This window comes from Schistocerca cancellata, chromosome 5 (assembly GCF_023864275.1).
Source record: "Schistocerca cancellata isolate TAMUIC-IGC-003103 chromosome 5, iqSchCanc2.1, whole genome shotgun sequence".
Taxonomy (NCBI): Eukaryota; Metazoa; Arthropoda; class Insecta; order Orthoptera; family Acrididae; genus Schistocerca; species Schistocerca cancellata.
Window position 1 is genome coordinate 519,330,513 of NC_064630.1, and position 22,282 is coordinate 519,352,794.

At 39.4% G+C, this 22,282-nt stretch overlaps 1 protein-coding gene across 1 annotated transcript in view; it reads right to left on the reverse strand.

The window, feature by feature from the left end:
- The window catches only part of LOC126187549 (DNA polymerase eta), a 199,462-nt gene that overhangs the window by 132,917 nt on the left and 44,263 nt on the right, over positions 1-22,282 (reverse strand). Inside the window, exon 3 of the mRNA XM_049928700.1 lies at positions 2,864-3,069. Within this exon, the coding sequence (XP_049784657.1) occupies positions 2,864-3,069 (206 nt within the window). The remainder of the gene's footprint in view (positions 1-2,863; positions 3,070-22,282) is intronic.

Sequence of the window (22,282 nt, forward strand, 5' to 3'; positions counted from 1 at the left end):
CCTCAGAGAATGACAATACAGTAATATAGCAGAGATTTGCCATGTGAATGATCACAGTGAGTCCAAAGAATAACTTAAGGCAGAACTGGCAAAGTGCAGAAGAGTTCACCATTCAATCAATATGGAAGCTGGTAGGAATTTTCATGAAAGAAAGAGATCAAGTGAATGAGTGAATGTGTGATAACTCGCACGGGTTATTCACTGTCCAGGTAAGACACCATTATAGCTAACTGTGGAACACATATGATAAATTTAGAGCACCTTCATGCTCAGCTGTAATTTGTAGTGTGGTGGCATCTACTCCAGCTAGATAGTTTCAGTCGGTTAATCACCTAAATTAACATCCACAGGTATTGCCCATAGATCATTTGAAACTAAAGACATGTTTATGTTGGCCATTTATTTCTGTTTAAGAGTTTGTAGTGTAACAGGGTGTTGTAAGGGTATAAAACATCCCTTACATAAGTTGATTTTATATCCATGTTAGGTGGCTTCAAATAAATAACAAGTGGAATGAATTGAGAGTTAGATTGTTTCTTGTTAAGGAGATAATTATCTTCTTATAATTTTTAGAATTGTTTTGTTTTCATAGTCTGCAGTTGTATTCTTGTCTGAGATATTCCTTTCAAGTAGGTGCAGCACCGAGAGCAGTTGAGCTGCTTGTGACGTCATTGCAAGTAGCAGCAAAGAGACCCCAGGCCTGCCCAGCTCCCAAGGTATACGAAAGACTGGAATGCAGAGCTGACAAGAATGTCAATGGGAAATTCAATTGTTTCTGGTGTGAGATCAAGATTTGTCAGTCCTGCTTGTCTGTATTTGTCTATGTTTATGAAGAAATAATAAACTGTCAATCTGTATTTGAGGAATGGTGCTACTCTGTTAGCAGAGTAGTGCAATACAAAACAAAAAATGGATTTTGTAAAGAGTCAGGTGACATTTGCTTGACTGAAGACTCAAGATAGTCTACGACCCTCGGAGCATTTTATCACATGCAGTGGATATTTGTTAAAAGTGTATAAGCAAGGAGCAGAAACTGTACGTCCCAGTCTGCGTTTGTACAGAGGGTGCATGTGCCATAACCACAAGGGCAGTGGCAAGCAGTCATGTGACGCACAGCATTCATTTTCTCTATGATGCTACATGTATGCTTTGGCACTCCGAGTTGGCGGTGTCACAGACGGCTTGGAGTAAGACAGCCACCATCAATGTAAATGGGACCGAAAAACAAACTCTCATGTTAAAAGGAACTCTGATGTATGGCCCATGGGTCAAACATAAGGTATCAGAATGTGTTAATGTTTGGTTAAACTATTTTGAGTTAAAAATCATTGGGATCTGTCATTGTGAGACTTGAAGACTTTAACTACAGAGAAGTGCAAATGAGAGTTCGGAGTTTATTTAGTAGCTCAAAGTAGTTGTCATAATCTAACATTTCAGCATCACCCAACAAAGATCAAAGTCGAAAAGAAAAGGAAGTTTGTACACAGTGGTGGGATGGAGTAGCTGGATCAGCAGAAAAATTTCTAAAGGTGACTATTCATCAGCAAGATTTATACAGGCAATTGGCAAATCCAACAAGGTGAAACCTTACCAAGTGCAGACAGCACCTGAAGTACACCACTGCAAACCCATATTCTGCACCCGAAATTACTGTCAGGTTAAGAAGGATTTTCAAGGAGAAGCAATGAGCATAATATTGCTATCTGTCATACTTTTTTTTTTTTTTTTTTTTTTTGTGGATTGCAAAAAGTTCTTTTTTCCCCTCTTTCTGCAACATCCAGTACCACTTTCCAAAAAATATCTGCAGAACATGGAGCAACAAGAAACATAGGATAACCTATCCAGTACTAAGTGGTTTTGCTGTTTTTATCCTTCTGATGTCTCATGCTCAAAATGATAGAAATTGTGTGAAAGGAGATGGGACAACAGCCTACAGAGATGCAACAAAAGGAGGAGCTACCTACTGCCACAATACAACATGACATGACAACAGTGCTGCACTAAGTGGAGTAGTCAAAATACTTTGAGTAACACTAGACTATTGACCAAACTTAAATATCAATGGAGAAGAAGTAACTGTTTAATTTTTAAATATTGTAATACACAAATGTATTAAAGAAAAATAGAATCTTGTTATTGTGTTTAAAAGAAAAATTAATTTTGTAAAAAAATTTGGTAAAATGTTCCGATACGATTGTATTATAGCAACAGTGCTGAGACAATTGCTCTCCCATTTTACTGTTACATCTGTGATGTAAAGAGTGTGTTTATTAGCACATACAAATTACTGTAATTGTTGTGGTCATACTCTTTGTAAGTTGAGCTTTATTTTGAAAAGTAGTTGTTCATATTTGTTTAAAGTAATTTCATGTGAAGAGAGATGTGATATTTAATACACCGATGTGAGCTAGTGTTGCTGATTTCAGGCATATATTGAAGTCCTAGTTTCGCTTAAGTTGAAACGGATATTAAAACAATCAGTTTGTATCACATTAGAAGTAAGAGCAGTTATCACCATTATGATGCCACAGATACAAAGGCCAGAAATACTGCAGGGACAAGTGCAAAAGTGCTACAGCATTGTTACACTGAGATGTATATTTCATAACTTAGGCAAAGGTAAGTACCTAAAGCTTCATTTACACATATAGTTTTTATCTCATACTAAGGAAAATACAAGTGTTAGTCCTGAATGGGACAAATAATACAAACTATTCTACATTATGTTACTGTTTTTGCAATACACACAACACTTTACAGTAATTTTCTGAATTACATACAATCTATTATTTTATAGTCCATCACATGAGACAAACAACATGAAAGAGATGAAAAGGAATAATGGAAATTTAAAGTAACTCACCTTCATCATTTGAATCTACATTAGAAAAACCAACAACAAATGTATTTGGTAACTGTTTTGGTGTAACTTTCCCTTTTCCTAGTAAACACATTCTTTCTTCAACAGCTTTGGTGATGTCCAAATATGCCTCATCAACACTTGCTCTTTCCACACAATCAGTAAACTGGCAAAATACTGCAGCTACTTCCCGCCCTGCATCGCGATATCTGCGCAGCATAAGAGAGTGACATCAGTTGCTGCTAACCAAACACAGTTGTGGTTTGGCTAGCTCACAATTCTGAAAAAGCCTAATCTAGGGATGATTAAAGTACTAATTTATCATGATCTTCAATTCCTCTACATTCACTGGCGGCATATTGCTGCTTGCAATTCTCCTCCCATGATCCCTGCAATACTGACAGCACCACCCAAAGAACACTGTAATTCATTTCCTACTCTACCCATAGAAAAGCCCTTTAATACACTTTATAGCTGCACATAGGAATCACATTCTGTACTGAAATTATTTGTATTATATCGATTTTGCACATTTCAACTGTATTCCAGTTTCAATTATTGACGTGTTTCATGCTATAAAAACGATACCATTACTGAAACTTTTAGTACTGAATAACCTCTCGTCTACCCTTACTTGATTTATAGTAAAAAAGTACTTAAAGTTATTATTGTTAAAGCCTATTTTAAATTTTTGAAGGCACAAAAGAGTATTTACAAAAACGCAAAAGGTGTTATACAATCAGCAACAAAAGTTTATGACAAGTAATAAAAACAGGAATGCAAGATTAAAACTATAGTTATCTGATTTATGTGATGAAGAGAATGCAATCAAGCTCAAGGTGCAAAACTTTACAAAAATACTGAATAGTCTTTACTTTCTGTACACCACAGGTACTTCATCTGTGTGTTCACCAGAAGTTAATCAAACCCCATGCACAACAAACAAGGCATCACACAAAAAATGATATATTATACATTAGAAGATAACAGTAAGCATTTCGAGCATTCTGACCAGACTGACTATAGATTTTATATTCAATACAACAGCTTTGCTGCATTATTTTCTGATAAGCAGGTGCAATGTAAATGATTAAGATGTTTGTGTATGAGTCTCTGCATGTCACCACCTTTTAGTGCAAATATCCATGCAGATGAAATACTGAAGTGCGTATGTGGTGCTCTACTTGATAGCATCTTCAAATGTTCAATCTTGTGTATTATGTATATCACAAATTCTTCAAAATAGCCAACAGTGCTGTAAAAATGAGACAAGTTTTTCAACATAAATACTATAAAATCAATATAGGTATTTGAAAGTTGGGTATTTCATTTTAGTACATCATTAGATCCCATTAAAGTAAAATAGTTCTAAGTTCCTTTGGACAATGGTGGTATTAAAACACAGTTCTGGTTCACTACAACTATGATGAATACAAATACAGCCTTCAGTCTCTGAAGCTTCAACTCTGACAACTTGTGGAGGTAAGGCAAGAAGAGGAGCAGTAAATCATAGACTTGCTTAGAAACAAAAGGTTTTCACTGGAATATTCACAATTTGTTTCATGCAGTTTATAGCCTACATCTACATGGTTAGTCTGCAATTCACAATTAAGCGCCTGGCAGAGGGTTCATCGAAACATATTTAAGCCACTTCTCTAACATCCCATTCTCAAATAGCATGCAGGAAAACCAAATACTTAAATCTTTTCATACGAGCTCTGATTTATCTTATTTTATTATGATAATCATTTATCCCTATGTAGGTGGACACCAACAAAATATTTTCACACTCTGAGGAGAAAGTTGGTGATTGAAATTTCATAAGAAGGTCCTGCCACCACGAAAAACATCTTTATTTCAATTATTGTCATCCCAATCCCAATCCTTGGCACTCTCTCACCTATTCTGCAATAATATAAAACAAGCTGTTCTTCTTTCATCTTTTTTTATGTCTTCTGTCAATCCTATTTGATGTGGATCCCATACTGTACAGCACTACTCTAGAAGAGGATTGATAAGTGTAGTGTGTGTAATCTCTTTAGTAGTTGAATTTACAGTCTTCAGATTTGTATGATTTATTATTTAACTGAAATTTAGCAACTCCTTTTAGTATTCATGTAGATGACTTCACACTTTTCATTGTTTAGAGTCAATTGCCACTCTTTGCACCATACAGATATTTTGTCTAAACAATTTTGCAATCTGGTTTGAACATTTTATCACTTTACATGATGGTAAATGACTGCATTATCTGCGAACAATCTAAGAGGACTTCTCAGATTGTATCCTAAATCATTTATGAAGATCAGGAACACCAGAGGGCCAATAAGACTTCTTTGGGGAACACCAGATGTTACTTCTGTTTTACTCCGTCTTTCCATCAGTAATTACAAACTGTGACCTTTCTGACAGGAAATCACAAATCCAGTCACTCAACTGAGGCAATACTCCTTAGGTACACAATTTCATTACAAATCGTTAGGAGGAATGGTGTCAAAAGCCTTCCGAAAATCTAGAAATATGGAATCAATTTGATGGCTGCTGATAGCACTCATTACTTCGTGAGAATAAAGAGCTAGTTGTGTTTCACAAGACTGATATTTTCTGAATCTCTGTTGGCTATTTGACAATAAATCTTTTTCTTCAAGGTGATTCACAATGTTTGAGCACAGTATATGTTCCAAAATCCTACTGCATATGGACATTGGTGATTTGGGCCCATAATTCAACAGGTTACTCCCATTTATTTTCTGTGGTATTTGTGTGATTTGTGCCACTTTCCAGTCTCTGGATACAGATCTTTCCATGAGTGAGCAGTTGTAGATAATTGCTAAGTATGGAGCTATTTTATCAATATACTCTGAAAGGAACCTGACTGGTATAAAATCCGGACCAGAAGTCTTGCCTTTCTTAAGTGTTTCAAGTTTCTTTGCTACACCAAGCATACACTCGCCAGTCAATTCAAAGCAAGGGAAGTCAAATGATGTTCAGAATAAAAACACTTCGACTGTCACAATTTTATCAGTAAGCCATAGAAGTACTCGTAATGAAGGTCTCGAATTTACTGCCTTCCAGGAAAGTTCTCGCTCTCAAGTTTTTTCCTGGGACTGAGAGCTCGCTGAAACCCAAAGTGGAAAGCTCTGAGATATTTACCAAGTTGTGGAATGTATATCGGAAAGACAGTTTAGAGGCCATAGGAGGGGGAGTTTTCATTGAAGTTGACAAACATACTGTCTCTCTTGAGGTTGAAGTTGAAGTTGAGTGTGACAGTGAAGTTGTCTGGTCGCATATAATCAGTGTAGGGGAAACTAAGTTAATTGTTGGATGTTTTTACTGGCCACCCTATTCCACTGTGGCAGCTCTAGTGTCATTCAAAGAAAGTCTATGGTCAATAACATGTAAATACCCAGATCATGCAATACTAGTTGAAGGTGACTGCTACGTAATTTGTCGGATGCCCATGGATTCATTGCGGGGGTACAGACAGACAGTCATGCGAAATACTCTTGAGCACATTTTCTGAAAATTGTCTTGAACAGCTACATGCAGTGGAAATATCTTAGATTTGTAGCTACAAATAGGCTGGACCTTATCGATGACGTCAGTGTGAAAATGAGTATTAACGATCATGATGTCATTATAACAACTATGATTCTTCTTTCTCTGTGGCGCTACAGTCCAGGATGAACCTTGGCCTTCCCAACAAGCTTCCGCAATCCATCATGGTCATGTGCTGTCTTCCTTCAGTTTCTGCACCTCAACTTCCATAGGTCTTCTTCCACTCCATCCAGCCATTTTGCTTGAGGTTGTCCTCGTCCTCTTTGTTCTCCTGGATTACCAAAGAGAATCTTCTTTATCACCTCCAACTCCTCCATTCTCATCACATGACCTGCCCATCTTATCCTTCCTGATCGTATGATTTTTGTTACAGCAGCATTGCATATATACAGCACAATTCTGAATTGTACCTTTTCCTCCATTGTTCTCTGTCATACACAGGGCCAATTATTCTCCTCAAAACTTATCTCTCAAATCCATCGAGCAGTCTCGAATCGGTTTTCATCAAGGGCAATGTTTCTGAAGCATAAGTGAGAACTGGGCTAACAAGGGTTTTATAAATAGTGAATTTTGTTGGGCGGCTGAGGAGTCTTGACTGGAATAAATTACTCAAGGTGAAATATGCCTTATTTGCTGATACCAGTGAATCTTATTTTTATTTGAGATGTCATTAAAGCAAGTGACTGTGGAACCAAGATACTTGAAGCTATCAAATCTTTCAAATGTGTATCCATTCACACTGAAAGTTGACAGCATATTGGGTTGATATGCTTTCCCACAGGCCATGTATTTAGTTTTATCCTCATTTATCATACGACCCATCTTCTTACTTGCTTGTCTTAAGGCTGTAAAAGCTTCTTTCAGTGCTGGTACTGTCCGTGCTATGATGTCTACGTCATCTGGTTATGCTAAAATCTGCACTGACTTGTAGAAGATGGTGTCCCTGGTCTGTAGGCCTGCTTCCCTAATCACCTTCTCTAGTGCTACATTAAATAATACACATGCTAATCCATCTCCTTGATGTAGTTCATTTTTTATTTCCAGGGGGTTTGAGTAATTTCCTCACACTTGAATGCAGCTTCTTATATCAGACATCATCATTTTAACCATTCTCAGGAGCTTTCCGTGTATCCTTATCTCCTGTAAGGCATGAATAACTGGTTTCTATTGATGCTGTTGTATGCAGCCTTCAAGTCAATAAAGAGGTGATGTGTTCCAATTCTATATTCAACAGTTTTCTCCAAAATTTGGTGCAGGTTGAAAATCTGGTCTATTGTTGATCTTCCTCATTGAAATCCACTTTGGTATATTCCAATTTCTTTATCCACCTGTGGGAGTAGCCGATCAAAAATAATATTAGATTAATTAGATATGGAGAGAAAATCAATAAGGCCCACATGGTTTGATGAATAGTGCAAGAGAGTGTGTGAAGAAAAGAACAGTGCATACCAAAAGACATTACACATGAACTGCACAAGAAGCTTGTTGGAGGATTATTGAGAGAAAAGGAAGATCGAAAAGATGAAACATTGCTAAAAGAAAAGGGAATGGACTAAGGCTGAAATAGAATGTATGGAATTGTCCAAGAAGAAGAATGAAACAAGGAAGTTCTTACAAAAGAAAAAATGCTAGAAGACAATTTGCTCCAATAACCAGCTTGATTAGAGATGAAGAAAGAAACATAATAAGTGAGAGTAAACTGACTCTGGAAAGATGACAAAGATACTTTACTGATCTGCTGAATCGAGAGACAGAGCAAGCACAGAATATCTATAATGATTGTGAGCAAGGATTGAATGATGAACACCACTGGATGGCCTAGGGTTAGAGGACATTAAAAAAACTTAAAAGAAACTGAAGCAACTATGATTACGAAAGGTAATAAATCAGTCAAGAAGGCTAGAAAGTGTTTCTGCTAGACAGATCAGATAAGTAGTTATTAACATCTTACTTAGACAGTGAATTGGCGTCATTTAGTACTAGTAAGAAGGATGTAGAAGAATTATGGGCAGAGTTTAAGCAGATTGTAAATCATGGTCTGGAGAGTTATGTGCTGTGGATGAAGGGTGGAAAAGATCCACCATAGTTTAATAACAAAATTCATAAGATGTTGAGGAAGCAGAGGCTATTGCACTCTATGTTCAGAGGGGGACACACAAATAACGTCAAGCAGAGGTTAGAACAGACTCTTGCATCTGTGTAAAGATCTATGCGCGAAGCATACAACTACCACCATCACACCTTAGCAAAAGATATGGTGGACAACCCAAGAAAATTCTGGTCGTCGGTAAAATCACCAAGCGAGTCTAAGGCTTCCATTCAGTTCCTTGTTGACCAGTCTGGTGTGGCAGCTGAAGATAGCAAAACGAAACTGAAGTTTTAAATTTCAGGTTCAAGAAACTGTCCATACAGGAGAATTGCACAAACATACCGTCATTTGATCATCGGACAGACAACATACAAAGAAGCATACTTGGCACAGAGAAGCAACTTAAAAGATTTGAAAGCAAGTAAATCATCAGTTCCAGATGGAATCCTAGTTCAATTTTACGAAGAGTACTCTACGGCATTGGCCTCTTACCTAGCTTGCGTTAATCGTGAATCTCTCACCCAGCACAAAGTCCCAAGTGACTGGAAAAAGCATATGTGACTCCAGTGTATAAGAAAGGTAAAAGAAGGGGCCCAAAAAATTATAGACCAATATTTCTATCTTTTGTTTGCTGGAGAATCCTTGACCACATTCACATTTCAAATGTAATAAACTTTCTTGAGGCTAAGCAGTTTATGCCCACAAATCAGCATGGTTTCAGAAAGCATCACTCGAACAAAACTCAGCTTGACATACTGAGAACTATGGATGAAGGGCAACAGGCAGACTCCATATTTCTAGATTTCCGGAAAGCATTTGACACGGTGCTTCATTTCAGGCTGTTAACAAAAGCACAAGCATATGGAATAAGATCCACAGATATGTGAGAGGCTCGAAGACTTCTTAAATAATAGAACCCAGTACATTGTCCTCGAGGGCAAATGTTCATCAGAGACAAGGATATCGTCAGGAGTGCCTCTGGGAAGCATGATAGGACTGCTGTTGTTCTCTATATACATAAACAATTTGGCGGACAGCATTCTGTGGTTGTTTGCAGATGATGCCATGGTGTATGGTGAGGTGTCGAAGTTTAGTGACTGTAGGAAGATACAATCAAACAATGGAAAATCTAGGATGGAATGTAACAATACCAGAGAAGGAAAGTTGCTACTCACCATATAGCGGAGGTGCCGAGTCGCGATAGGCACAATAAAAAGATTCACACACTCTTAGCTTTCGGCCATTAAGACCTCTGTCAGAAGTAGAAACACACACACACACACACACACACACACACACACACACACTCATGCAAACCCAACTTGCACAGTGGGGGTAAGGAGGAGGCTGGATCGGGGAGGGGGAGGGATAGTATGGTGGGAGTGGCGGACAGTGAAGTGTTGCAATTTAGACGGAGGGCAGGATAGAAGATGCGGAGGGAGACGGGGTAAGTAGCGGAAAGGAGAGAAATAAAAATAAATTAAAAGACTGAGTGTGGCGATGAAATGACTGCTGTGTAGTGCTGGAATGGGAACAGGGAGGGGGTGGATGGGTGAGGACAGTGACTAACGAAGTTTGAGGCCAGGAGGGTTACGGGAACGTAGGATGTATTGTAGGGATAGTTCCCACCTGCGCAATTCAGAAAAGCTGATGTTGGTGGGAAGGATCCATAAGGCACAGGCTGTGAAGCAGTCATTGAAATGAAGGATGTCACGTTCGGCAGCGTGTTCAGCAACAGGGTGGTCCACTTGTTTTTTGGCCACAGTTTGTTGGTGGCCGTTCATGTGGACAGACAGCTTGTTTGTTGTCATGCCTACATAGAATGCAGCACAGTGGTTGTAGCTTAGCTTGGAAATCACATGAATGGTTTCACAGGTAGCCCTGCCTTTGATGGGATAGGTGATGTTAGTGACTGGACTGGAGTAGGTGGTGGTAGGAGGATGTATGGGACAGGTCTTGCATCAAGGTCTATTACAGGGGTATGAGCCATGAGGTAAGGGATTGGGAGCAGGGGTTGTTTAAGGATGGACAAGTATATTGTGTATGTTCGGTGGACGGCGGAATACCACGGTAGGAGGGGTGGGAAGGATAGTGGGTAGGACATTTCTCATTTCAGGGCACAACGAGAGGTAATTGAAACCCTGGCAGAGAATGTAATTCAGTTGCTCCAGTCTTGGATGATACTAAGTTACGAGGGGAATGCTCCTCTGTGACCAGACTGTGGGACTTTGGGAAGTGGTAGGAGACTGGAAAGATAAGGCATAGGAGATTTGTTTTTGTACAAGGACGGGAGGATAATTAGAGTCAGTACCCTGTTGCTGAACACGATGCCGAACATGATACCCCTCATCTCAATGGCTGCTTCACAGCCTGTGCCATATGGATCCTTCCCACCAACACCAGCTTTTCTGAATTGCGCAGGTGGGAACTTTCCCTGCAATACATCCTACATTTCTGTAACCCTCCTGGCCTCAACCTTCGTTAGTCACTGTCCTCACCCATCCAGCCCCCTCCTTGTTCCCATTCCAGCATTACACAGCCGTCATTTCACCACCACACTCAGTCTTCTAATTTATTTTTATTTCTCTCCTTTCCGCTACTTACCCCCTCCCCCCTCCGCACCTTCTCTCCTGCCCTCCGTCTAAACTGCAACACTTCACTGTCCGCCCCTCTCACCATACTATCCCTCCCCCTCCCTGCCCCAGCCTCCTGTAAGATGAATGGCAACTAGCCCTAAATGTGGAAAAATGTAAGTTAATGCAGATGAGTAAGAACAACAAACCTGTAATTTGGATACAGTATTACTAGTGTTCAGCTTGACACAGTCAAGTCATTTAAATATCTGGACATAATGTTGCAAAGTGATATGAGGTGGAACGAGCATTTGAAAACTTTTGTAGGGAAGGCAAATGGTCAACCTTGGTTTATTGGGAAAACCTTAGGAAAGAGTGGTTCACCTGTAAAGGGGACCACGTATAGGACACTGACGTGACCTATTCTTAAGTACTGCTCGAGTGTTTAGGATCCATATCAGGTCGGAATGAAGGAAGATTTTGAAGCAATTCAGAGGAGGGCTATTAGATTTATTACTGGTAGGTTGAAATAAAATGTAAGTGTTACGGAGATGCTTCGGGAACTCAAATGGGGATCCCTGGTGGGACGGCAGCACTCTTTTAGGGACACACTATTAAGAAAATTCAAAGCTGAATGCTGAACGATTCTGCCCCCACCAACATATATCCCATGTAAGGACCACGATGATAGGATACGAGAAATTAGGACTCATATGGCGGCTCTATTTGTGAGTGGAACAGAAGGGGAAATGACAAGTACTGGTGGCTTGCAGAGTATCGATGTAGATGTACTTCTAAGTTAGTCATGTGGCAGTTGTACTGGATTCAAATTCTGGAGCATTTACTTTGACTTCTTTTGTGAAGGAATTTTGGAATATTGTGTTTGGTAACTCTGCTTTAGTGGCACTGGCATAAATAACATCACCATTGTTACCATAATCAATAACCTCGCCAGTTTTATAGCACAGTGAAGGTATTTATTGCGTCTTTCTACTAGTGTGTTTACATACGACAAGACTCTCACTGGGTTTTCTGTCAGATTTTGAGACAGAGTTTTGCCACGGAAACTATTGAAAGCATCTCAGATTGAAGCTCGCATTATATTTCAAGCTTCTCTAAAATTTCACCGATCCTGGCGATTTTGAATTCTTTTAAATTTGGCATACTTTTTTCATTGCTTCTGCAATAATGTATTGGCCTGTTTTGTTCACCATAGAGGATCAGCAGTATCTCTTATTAATTTATTTGGTATATATCCCTTAATTGGTGTTAATACTATTTCTTTGAATTTAAACTACATCTGGTCTATGCTTACAGTCAGATTGGAAGGACTGGAGACTCTCTCTTAGGAAGGTATCAAGCGAACTTTAGCCTGCTTTTTTAAATTGATTGGGTTTGGATGTTATGGTATTCAGTCTAGCTACAACAACCTTGTTGTCACTAATCTCGGTACCTGTTACGATGCCCCTTATTTAGTCAGGATTATTTATTGCTAAGAGGTCAAGAATGTTTTCACAACCATCCACACTTCAAGTGGGCTCCTGAAATGGCTGTTCAAAATAATTTTCTGAGAAGGCATTCAGTACCATTTTGGACGATGTTTTACGCCTACCACTGACTTTAAACATTTATTTTCACCAATATATTAAGGTTAGATTGAAGTCACAACAACTATAATGGTATGAGTGAGGTACCTATTTGAAATGACACTCAAGCTTTCTTTGATCTATTCAGCAGCTGTTATTCCCGTTGTCAAGTATAGCCTCTACCCATACTAACTCACAGGAACTATCTACTTCAATTTTACTACAAGGTAAACTACTTCTGACAGCAATAAACAGTCCACCACCAACTGTATTTAATCTTCCTCTCCAAACACAGTTAAATCCATTGTAAATATTTCAGCTGAACTTATTTCTGACTATAGTCATCTTTCTGTACTTACAACGATTTGAGACTCAGCGTTTTCTATTAGCACTTGGAGCTCTCATTGTTTTCCAACACAGCTACAACAGTTTACGATTATAATATTGATTGTTCCTCTGTCTAATCTCTTCCTGCGTCCGTCCTGCGCCCTCTGAAACTGAATCCCTTTCTGCACTTTCCTCAAACCCTCTAACCTAAAAAACTGCCCTGTCCCTTCTACATAGCCCCCACTACAGGCGTAACAGCTTCCTGTGAGTAGTGGACCACGAACCTATTAAGTGAAACTCGAGAAGCACAAGTTGAGGAACCTGCAGCTTATACAGTCACAGAACCATCCAAGCCTCTGATTCAGCCCCTTCACTGGGCACTGTACCAAAGGACCACAGTCGGTTCTGTCGACGAAGCTGCAGATGGTGAGTTTCGCCCCCATCTCACAAGCAAGACTGGCAGTCTTTACTACTTCAGCTAGCTGCAGACCAGAGAGAATCTCCTCTGATCCAAAGCAATAAAAAATCATAAGTACCAACATGAGCTACCACCTGCAGTTGACTGCACCCTGTGTTCTTCATGGCATCCAGAAGCACCTGTTCCACATCTGGAATGACTCCTCTCGGTATGCACATTGGATTCCTTCCTCTCCTTTGCAGTCATATCCCTAAGGAGCCCATTATGCACCTCATGCTGGCACCCCCAACTACCAGTAATTCCACCCTTTGTGAATGCCTAGACATTGCAGGTCAAGAGGAACAGGGCAAGCAACTTCACCTGGCTCAGGAACCTCGTCAGCCACAGATAGCACCCAAAACCTGTTCATCAGATGAACCAGGAGGGCCCTCCGATTGACCCCTTGGAAAGTCTTTCACTGCTGGCCACAGCTTGGCCACAGCTTTGCAGTCATATCCCTAAGGAGCCCATTATGCATCTCATGCTGGCACCCCCAACTACCAGTAATTCCACCCTTTGTGAATGCCTAGACATTGCAGGTCAAGAGGAACAGGGCAAGCAACTTCACCTGGCTCAGGAACCTCGTCAGCCACAGATAGCACCCAAAACCTGTTCATCAGATGAACCAGGAGGGCCCTCCGATTGACCCCTTGGAAAGTCTTTCACTGCTGGCCACAGCTTGGCTTGAGTTCCCACTTGACCACAGGTGAGGGATCAATCTCAGAGCGGGCAGTATCTGGAGTGGCCACAGTAGCAGATCAGGGGACATGTGGGTAGTGCTGGACGTCCTTTGGGTCGCCCTGTCTGCCCCCCCCCCCCCCCCCCCCCCCAGTTATGCCCATTGGCAACAGCCTTAATCTGTGTTACCACAGCCAACACTGTCTGCAGTCTTTAGTGGCTCGCATCTGAACACAGCAATCACAGTTCCTATTCATACTACAGATGGCCTGATAAATATTCACACACACGAGATATAGGAGCTGAAGCTAAAGAATTGTGATGAAATTTAAATTAAGTCACTTCTTATGAGAAGCTGTGTCAATTCACAGTACTCTGATGTGCTGCTGCTGCTGTTAGGACAGCTATCACTTGAGTGGGGGATCTAACTAGTACAAGTGGCTCTTGAAACATAAAAACAAACAAATGGTGCAATGCAAACAACAGTTCCATGCACTATATAGTTATTAAAGTGCAAAACAGTGCCCGATAAATAAATATGCATGAAATATAGGAGTCAGAGCTGTAATACACCGACAAAATTTAAATCAGTCACTTCTTATGAGAAGCTCTGTCAACTCACAGTACTGTGATGTGCTATTCCTGCTGCTAGGACAACTATCAGTCAACTTGTCAAGAGGGTGACACTTAAAATGATCACTTGAGGGACACCAATCTCTGATATAAAACTCCTTTAGAGTATGTCCTCTATTTGATAATGAAGTTGCCAACCTCCCAAGGGGCCCCAGATACGAACATGGCTGCACATGTTGTACCTTCACATAGTCTCCTATCCTTTTATGGTGTCACAGAATATCCCTATAAAAGGTTCCGTTTGTGCAGGAAAGGTAGAGCCAACTATGGTTTAGGTTATATAGATGCTTAAATAAGAAGTGGAGCACACAGGACTTTGTCATTTTTTAGTGTTGCATTGCCTCTTTTAATGGAGACTGAGATTTGAGATTTGGCAGAGGAGTGGGGGAGGGGCGGAGGTGGGTGGAAGTGAACCATGTTCAGGAGTGTTTATTGATTTGTGTACCTTTAAGAAATGAGATATCTTTGTTCAGTAATATAGCAGGCCATATCCATTTCGTATTTTATGTAACAGGCTGTAATTAGGAGTTTCACATTTACAGCAATTCTGGTTATGAACTTCTTTCAACTGAATGCCACTTTGGTGACTTGTGCAACCTTAACCTAACACTACCATGGAAAGGGGACCTACAGTTTAATGTAGAAGACAAACCATTTGTCGTTTCTGGCATAGCTTCACATCACTGTGAGGTAAAGGCTAGTGTAAAGGCGGACTGAAAAATTTCCTTTATCTGACAGGGATTCAATCCTGTTATCTCTCTGTTTCCAGTCATGCATGTTACTACTAAACTACCAGGCCGTGAGTCATATGTATTTAGTGCTTTCAGTGGAATAGAGAATGACAGCTCAATAACGCATGGTCCTAAAGGACATGTTTCAATTAAGTTTTTAATCTGTCGTTCCATATTTTTAAAAACTTGTGTGTGATAAATTTAAAACTGATAACCAGACTGCAAATGAAAGACAAAGGGAAAAACTGAAAAATTATCATGAACTGTTTATACAGACAGTAAGGACAGTAAGAGTGAGCCTCAACAAAGCTAAAGAAGCCCAATAAACTTCTTTCTTACATAGCCTCTTTGTACCATGTCTTCTATGTGAATCTAATAAAGAGTATGAAGAAAATGCGGCATACAATACTGAAATGAGTAAACCAGCAAATCCAGAGCTAGTAACAAAGGAAATGCTGGGGTTTCATAAATGTCTGGGCATGCTGTCCTTATGGTGTATTTGCTTATAACATTCTTGCAAATAAATGTATACCATGGAAAATGACCAGTTTCCTTCAGTGTCTCTACAATAAGAGCCAGAACTTTTTTCTGACAAAGCAAACGTTGTAATGCAAACTGCATTGTAATTATCATTTTCAAATGTTAATTATTCTAACAAATGTAATAAAACCATTTTTTCATGTACTCTGTTTGTATGATGGTTATTCATAAATTAACCTCCAACTGGATATTAAAAATAAAAAATATTTCATTGCACTTGCGTGGTCAGAAAAGGAGAATTTGTAGGTCATGTTGTGGCTATCAGCTCTTTGTTCACATTCATCAGTGTGTGAGCTGCAAGTGACTGAAGAGGATAGTGTTATTGCATCTCCCATCAATTGCTAGATACATTCTGTCATTCATTTCCAGCAAGCATGAGGAGTCAGGCATGTGACTATTTCATGTGTATGGGGAAGGGGTTGAGAGTAATGATGTATGGGAGCAATGTGGAAGATGCAATGCATGGCAGAAGTGGGCATGGAAAACAATCAGATGTGACTGAGTCACTTGCGCAATATGTTGACAAAACTGTTGATTGCAAGATGACTTCAGTTCACAATATCTGAATTTTCTGAATGTGTGCCATAGATTACAAGCACAAGCTTCCTTAACAAAGAGATTAGCTTACCATCTGTTTTGTGCGTAGTGGGTACCCAAATTGCCAACCAACGATCACAACACTGGAAGAATACGTCCAGCCATGACTTTCCTTCAGCACTACCATGAGGAGGAGCAGGAATTTCTGAGCAAAATCATGACAGGGGCTGACATACGGATGCAGTTTGTGAACTCCAAAACTAAGGAACAGTCCAAACAATGGATGAACCTCATTCTCCCAGTAAGTCCAAAAACTTCAAACCACATTATCATAGCTACAGTTTTTTGAGATCACAAAGGAATTTTGACAACATATTTCATGAGGGTAACAATTGGGGTGTTAATAAATCCAACCTTTTTAGACTTTGTAAAGATCCAGTATTATCCTTCTTGGACTATAGAGCCTGACCTATGGATTGGTAGCTGCAATGATGATATGCTTTTACTTCCACTTCATCACTGTAGTATCAAACACACAACCAGTGCCTTTTGGATGAACCCTGACGATAGCCTCCAGACTCAGTGCCTTTTGGTCAAACCCTGAATATAGCCTCCTGACTGTCACATCACAGGCTTCTTGTGAGACTCTTACAAATCTCTGAAGGTGAATCTAAAACAATCAGTACAGGTTAATCACCGAAGGAATCATTCTGCTTCATAATAATGCATGACCCCATACTTCGAATCAAATGATGGAAAAACTCAGACTTTTTAACTAGTAGAGGTTTCAACATCCTTTGTCTCATCCACACTTGACACCAACTGACTTTTATCTCTTTCCTAAGATGAAGTACTGACTGACTGCTCAGCACTTCATGACTGATGATGAGCTCAGCAATTCTGTCAACAACTGGCTGAAGCACCAGATGGCACCATTCTTTGATGAAGGGATAAAGAAGCAGTCGACAAAGTACACTAAATGTTTGAATTTGAGTGGTTACTGTGCTGAAGTAATGTCAACATGTATATACAGGCTGTATATAAAAATTATTACTATTATTTTAATAAATAAAAAAAGACCAGACATTAATTTATGAATACACTGTTATCAAAAGATAAAGAGAAGTACATAAATGTGTTTTTCTCCCAAGTCAGAATACGATCATGGCTCACACTTTTCCTCAAGTTTAAGGGCGGAGTGAGATGCACACCTTCCATGTCCAGTCGGCAGGTCCATGAGTGTTATAAAAGATGGTGAAATAGTCATTAAGAGCAATAACTAACACCTTCAGATTAAAACACTGAGAAGCATAGAAGGATAAATGAATTTCAGGTGGGGTCAAGATAACACAACAGCCAAGAGCAGCAAGAGGTCCTCCTTAGCTGAGACTGCAGCAGGAGGAGACCAGCCACCTCCAGCCAGGGGCCAACAAGGTCATATTGTACAAGCTTTAAGTAAGGTTATATATGTCGCACTCACTCAGATAAAGTGTAAAACTAGGTCTGGTGCTTTAACCAGCTAAAAATGAGTCGGACAGCTTTAGTGTTTGCCTAATAATGATGTGCACATTATTAAAATTTGTCACACTGCAGCTTCAATAAGGTGAAGCAGGTTATTTAAAACTTTATTCTTGGGGCAGTCTAATGTGGCCAACGTGGAGTTGTCAAAGAATTGTTGATTCTTGGCAAAAAAAAAAGGGTAGTTGTGGCCTACACTTGCCCTTGGGGATGGGCACACTTGCATCATCCTCCACAGCATCATGGTCAATCATACCATGTGGTCCAGCACTGGTTGCTTGACCTACTCAGAAAAATTTTATATTTGCTGGGTGAATTCCCCAATGTTTAGTAGTCACAAAAATATTTTTTTAAAAAAAATTACTGTTTATTATTTTGAAATGGCGGCCATATTTGTTCCAGTCCGCATGTCTTTTCTCGTATTTGCAAGCATCAACATTTTTTACAATTATTCAGTAGTGGATTGTTCTAAGCCTTTCAGATAAAATGCATTCAGTTCAACACACTTTGGGCTACAAATTAACACCATTATCACTTATCTGAATGTATTCTTTAATATATTTTTAATAGTTCAAAGTTATCAGCTACAAATTAAAACAACTCAATTTTTGATCAGTAGTTTTCCAAAGAAAGATAAATTTCTCACCTTTAATATTTTTTCTGCTATTACACTGTATAGTATAGTTACTTTTTATACAGTATCAATGGTGAGCAGCTTAAACTTAAAAAAGAAATACACTATTTTAATTTTTTTTTTAATTTTTCTATTTTGTGGCCTGCAATATCTTTGTTGAGGGACTAAATAAAAATCTGAAAATTTCACAGTTAATAGACCTTTATGATATCAAACTTCATTATAAATTTCAACTTTGAGATTCAATTGGAAGTTATGATCATATCTATGATTACTTAACACTTTGGGTCCCGAGCTATTGCGCGCGGGTGTCTACCATAAAGACTGGCTGATTTTAACCTATTTTAAACAACTACAACTCATGAAAGGTTTCAGTTATAGCAAATAAAATTACTCTTATTGAAAAACCTAGACTTTCTTGTTTAAAACCTTATACAATACTTTTCTCTTGAATTAATACATACTTTTGACAAGCATTATTATTATAACATTGTTTTTGAAAAAAGGAAAAATTGGTCAAAGGTATATTCACTGTATTTTCTAGAAGGATTTTTTTTTTTATTTTACACAAAAATTGTAATTATGATGGATACAGTATGTCTTATCTAAAGTAACCTCCTGTAACTATTTTAGGATGCAATTTTGCTCTTTGTGTGATAAATTTTGAAGCACGGCATTTTGCACAATGCTACTTTACATTCACTACACTGGTAGCTTGTGTCTTTTCGCCACACTTTTCCAGGCAGTTTTTTTCCTCTCAGAGAACACACTACACACTGTTTTTGTTTCTGTTTCTTACCTACTTCTGTCTCAATCTTTTCCAGGAATTAATTTCCAGTTGATAGTCTTGAGAGTCCAGATGGACCAGGTCGTGTTCAAGATCTTTGCTTTGTGCAAGATCTGTGCAGATAACTGTCATGAAGTGAGATGTTGTGACGCGTTTTCCAGTAACCTTATTGTATAATATGCAGGAATTTACAATTGCCATTAGTATAACATGGAATGCCAACTTTCTCCAATACTTCACAGTTTGATGTTCAAATGCACCTTATGACAATCACTGATCTGATAAGTCAACACCAAACTTGTTTTTATTGTAGTCCACTACACAGGCTGGCTTTGACTTCTCACTTCCTCTCTGATCAGTGAAATTGACCATCTCAGCAGTGTGCCTTGTACTTATCATATGCACATTTCTTTTGTCCTTCCAACACAGTGCTAACGTATTTCCTTTACACCTGAAAATAAGTTCACCTCGCTGAAGGTTCGGATCTTTTATAGCACGAGGCAATTCCTGCCGAGATTTTCTTGTTGTTCCCACAAGAGTAGTTTTTGCAGCTTCCAGTTCTGAAGCAAGTATTGGACTTGTGTAGAATCTGTCTGTAAACAAAGTGTAGCCTTTTCCTGACAGATTTGCAAGCAATGTCTTTACCAGAGTCACTGTGTCAGACATTTCACCCGTGTAAACAGAGAAATTCCAGATGTAACCTGTGTCAGATTCAGATAACATGTACAGTTTCATACCGTATTTATTTGGTTTTTGTGGCATGTACTGTTTGAAATACACACGGCCTCGAAATTTACACATGCCTTCATCTACTGTAATTTTTTGAGATGGTGTATACGCACGCTGGAAATTAGCACACACATTACCTAGGAGGGGTCTCACCTTGTGCAGTGGGTCATACCCAGTTTCTCCTTTCCTCTTAGCTAAGGAATTATCACTAATGTGGAAGTTTCTTAAAATAGAAAGAAATCTGCCACGGCTCAAGATGTTTGGACAGAAATTACACGACACAACAGGGTTCTTGGACCAGTGCTCTCATATACGTGGCCACACACATATGGACTACAATTGCCAGAAACTTCCTTATTTCCATAAGTGTAACTCCTTTCCACTTTGATAATAAACAGGTGGGTGAAAGGGAATTTGTGCTTCGTAATTTCCTGATGCATTGTTGAGCATACAGATTAGTTTGTTCCTTTATATGTTTCATCATACTGTCTGTCAGGAAATATGAAAAAAATTCTAGAGGTGCACTGTTCTGGTCTAAACTGACAACACTGCATATTCCGGATTGTCCTGAGAATAGATCGATATCTGGTGCACGATCAGTAGTCATCCAACCTTCCTCAGAATCGGTGTGGCGCGCAGGTCTTGGCTTCCCCCTCGCCGTCAGTCTCACTCGTTCTTCAGGCACAATATCGACGGGATTACTTGCTGCTGAAGTGCTTGGACACCTGCTCTCCTCTTCTGAATCTATCAGAAGAGTAGTATTTACAAATAAAATCATAATTACATACTGAAAGTTTTTTCAGTGAAAATCTGAACAAAAATTATACATGTTTTGTTGTCAGAACTCTTTACATGAACAGTCAACATCATTATCATCAGAGTCATCTACAATATCTTCCTCTGACAAATCAACATCACTTTTTTCTAAATCACGATATAAGTCGCGTGCAATTTCTTCGTCCAGCAAGCCACGCTTCGCCATGTCGATGCTACTGAGACCGCGCGGGAAAAAAACGCCGCTCACAAAACCCGACAAATAAAAGGGGAAGGACACCCTTCCACAGCATGCCCGCACCATTTAGTGACCAATACTCGAACTACAGTCCATGCAGCACCTCCCAGACAAGCGGGAGCCGTAAGAACACACAAAAGAAGGAAGGGGAAGAATGAGAACACGCGCCCGTAAAATTACGGGTGCCGGACTTTCGGGCAGGCCGCGCACAACCGTATTTTTACGGGCTTTGGCGCCTAAGCGTTAATTTGTATTATTGAAAGTAAGGCTACTAATCACATTATATTGTTCTTTTGTTATTTGTTTTTAGTACATTGTCCATTGAACATTTGAGAAATTTGTTCACTTAGTGTGGGTGTTAGATTATAAGTTCGCCCCCTCACAGTTGTAAATACCATGGGAGACAGCTTCCTTAGTACATTTTTAAAAACTTATGATGAACAGTGGTGGATAGGCGAAGTTGATAATATTGACTGTCAAAACCGAGATGTACATGTTGTATTTTATAACCCTCCAGGATCAAGGACATCTTTTAAAAAACTTGAGAATGATCAAGTTTGGATGCCACTTAAAATGTACTAAGGAAGCTGTCTCCCATGGAATTTACAACTGTGACTGGGCGAAGTTATAATCTAACACCCAAACTGAGTGAACAAAATTAGTGAGCAATGTACAAAAAACAAATAACAAAAGAACAATATAATGTAATTAGTAGGCTTATTTTCAATTAAAAAAAGTAAGTAATCATAGATATGATTAAATTATATACTGTAACTGGTATATTCCCCCCCATGAACCATGGACCTTGCCGTTGGTGGGGAGGCTTGCGTGCCTCAGCGATACAGATGGCCGTGCCGTAGGTACAACCACAACGGAGGGGTATCTGTTGAGAGGCCAGACAAACGTGTGGTTCCTGAAGAGGAGCAGCAGCCTTTTCAGTAGTTGCAAGGGCAACAGTCTGGATGATTGACTGATCTGGCCTTGTAACAATAACCAAAACGGCCTTGCTGTGCTGGTACTGCGAACAGCTGAA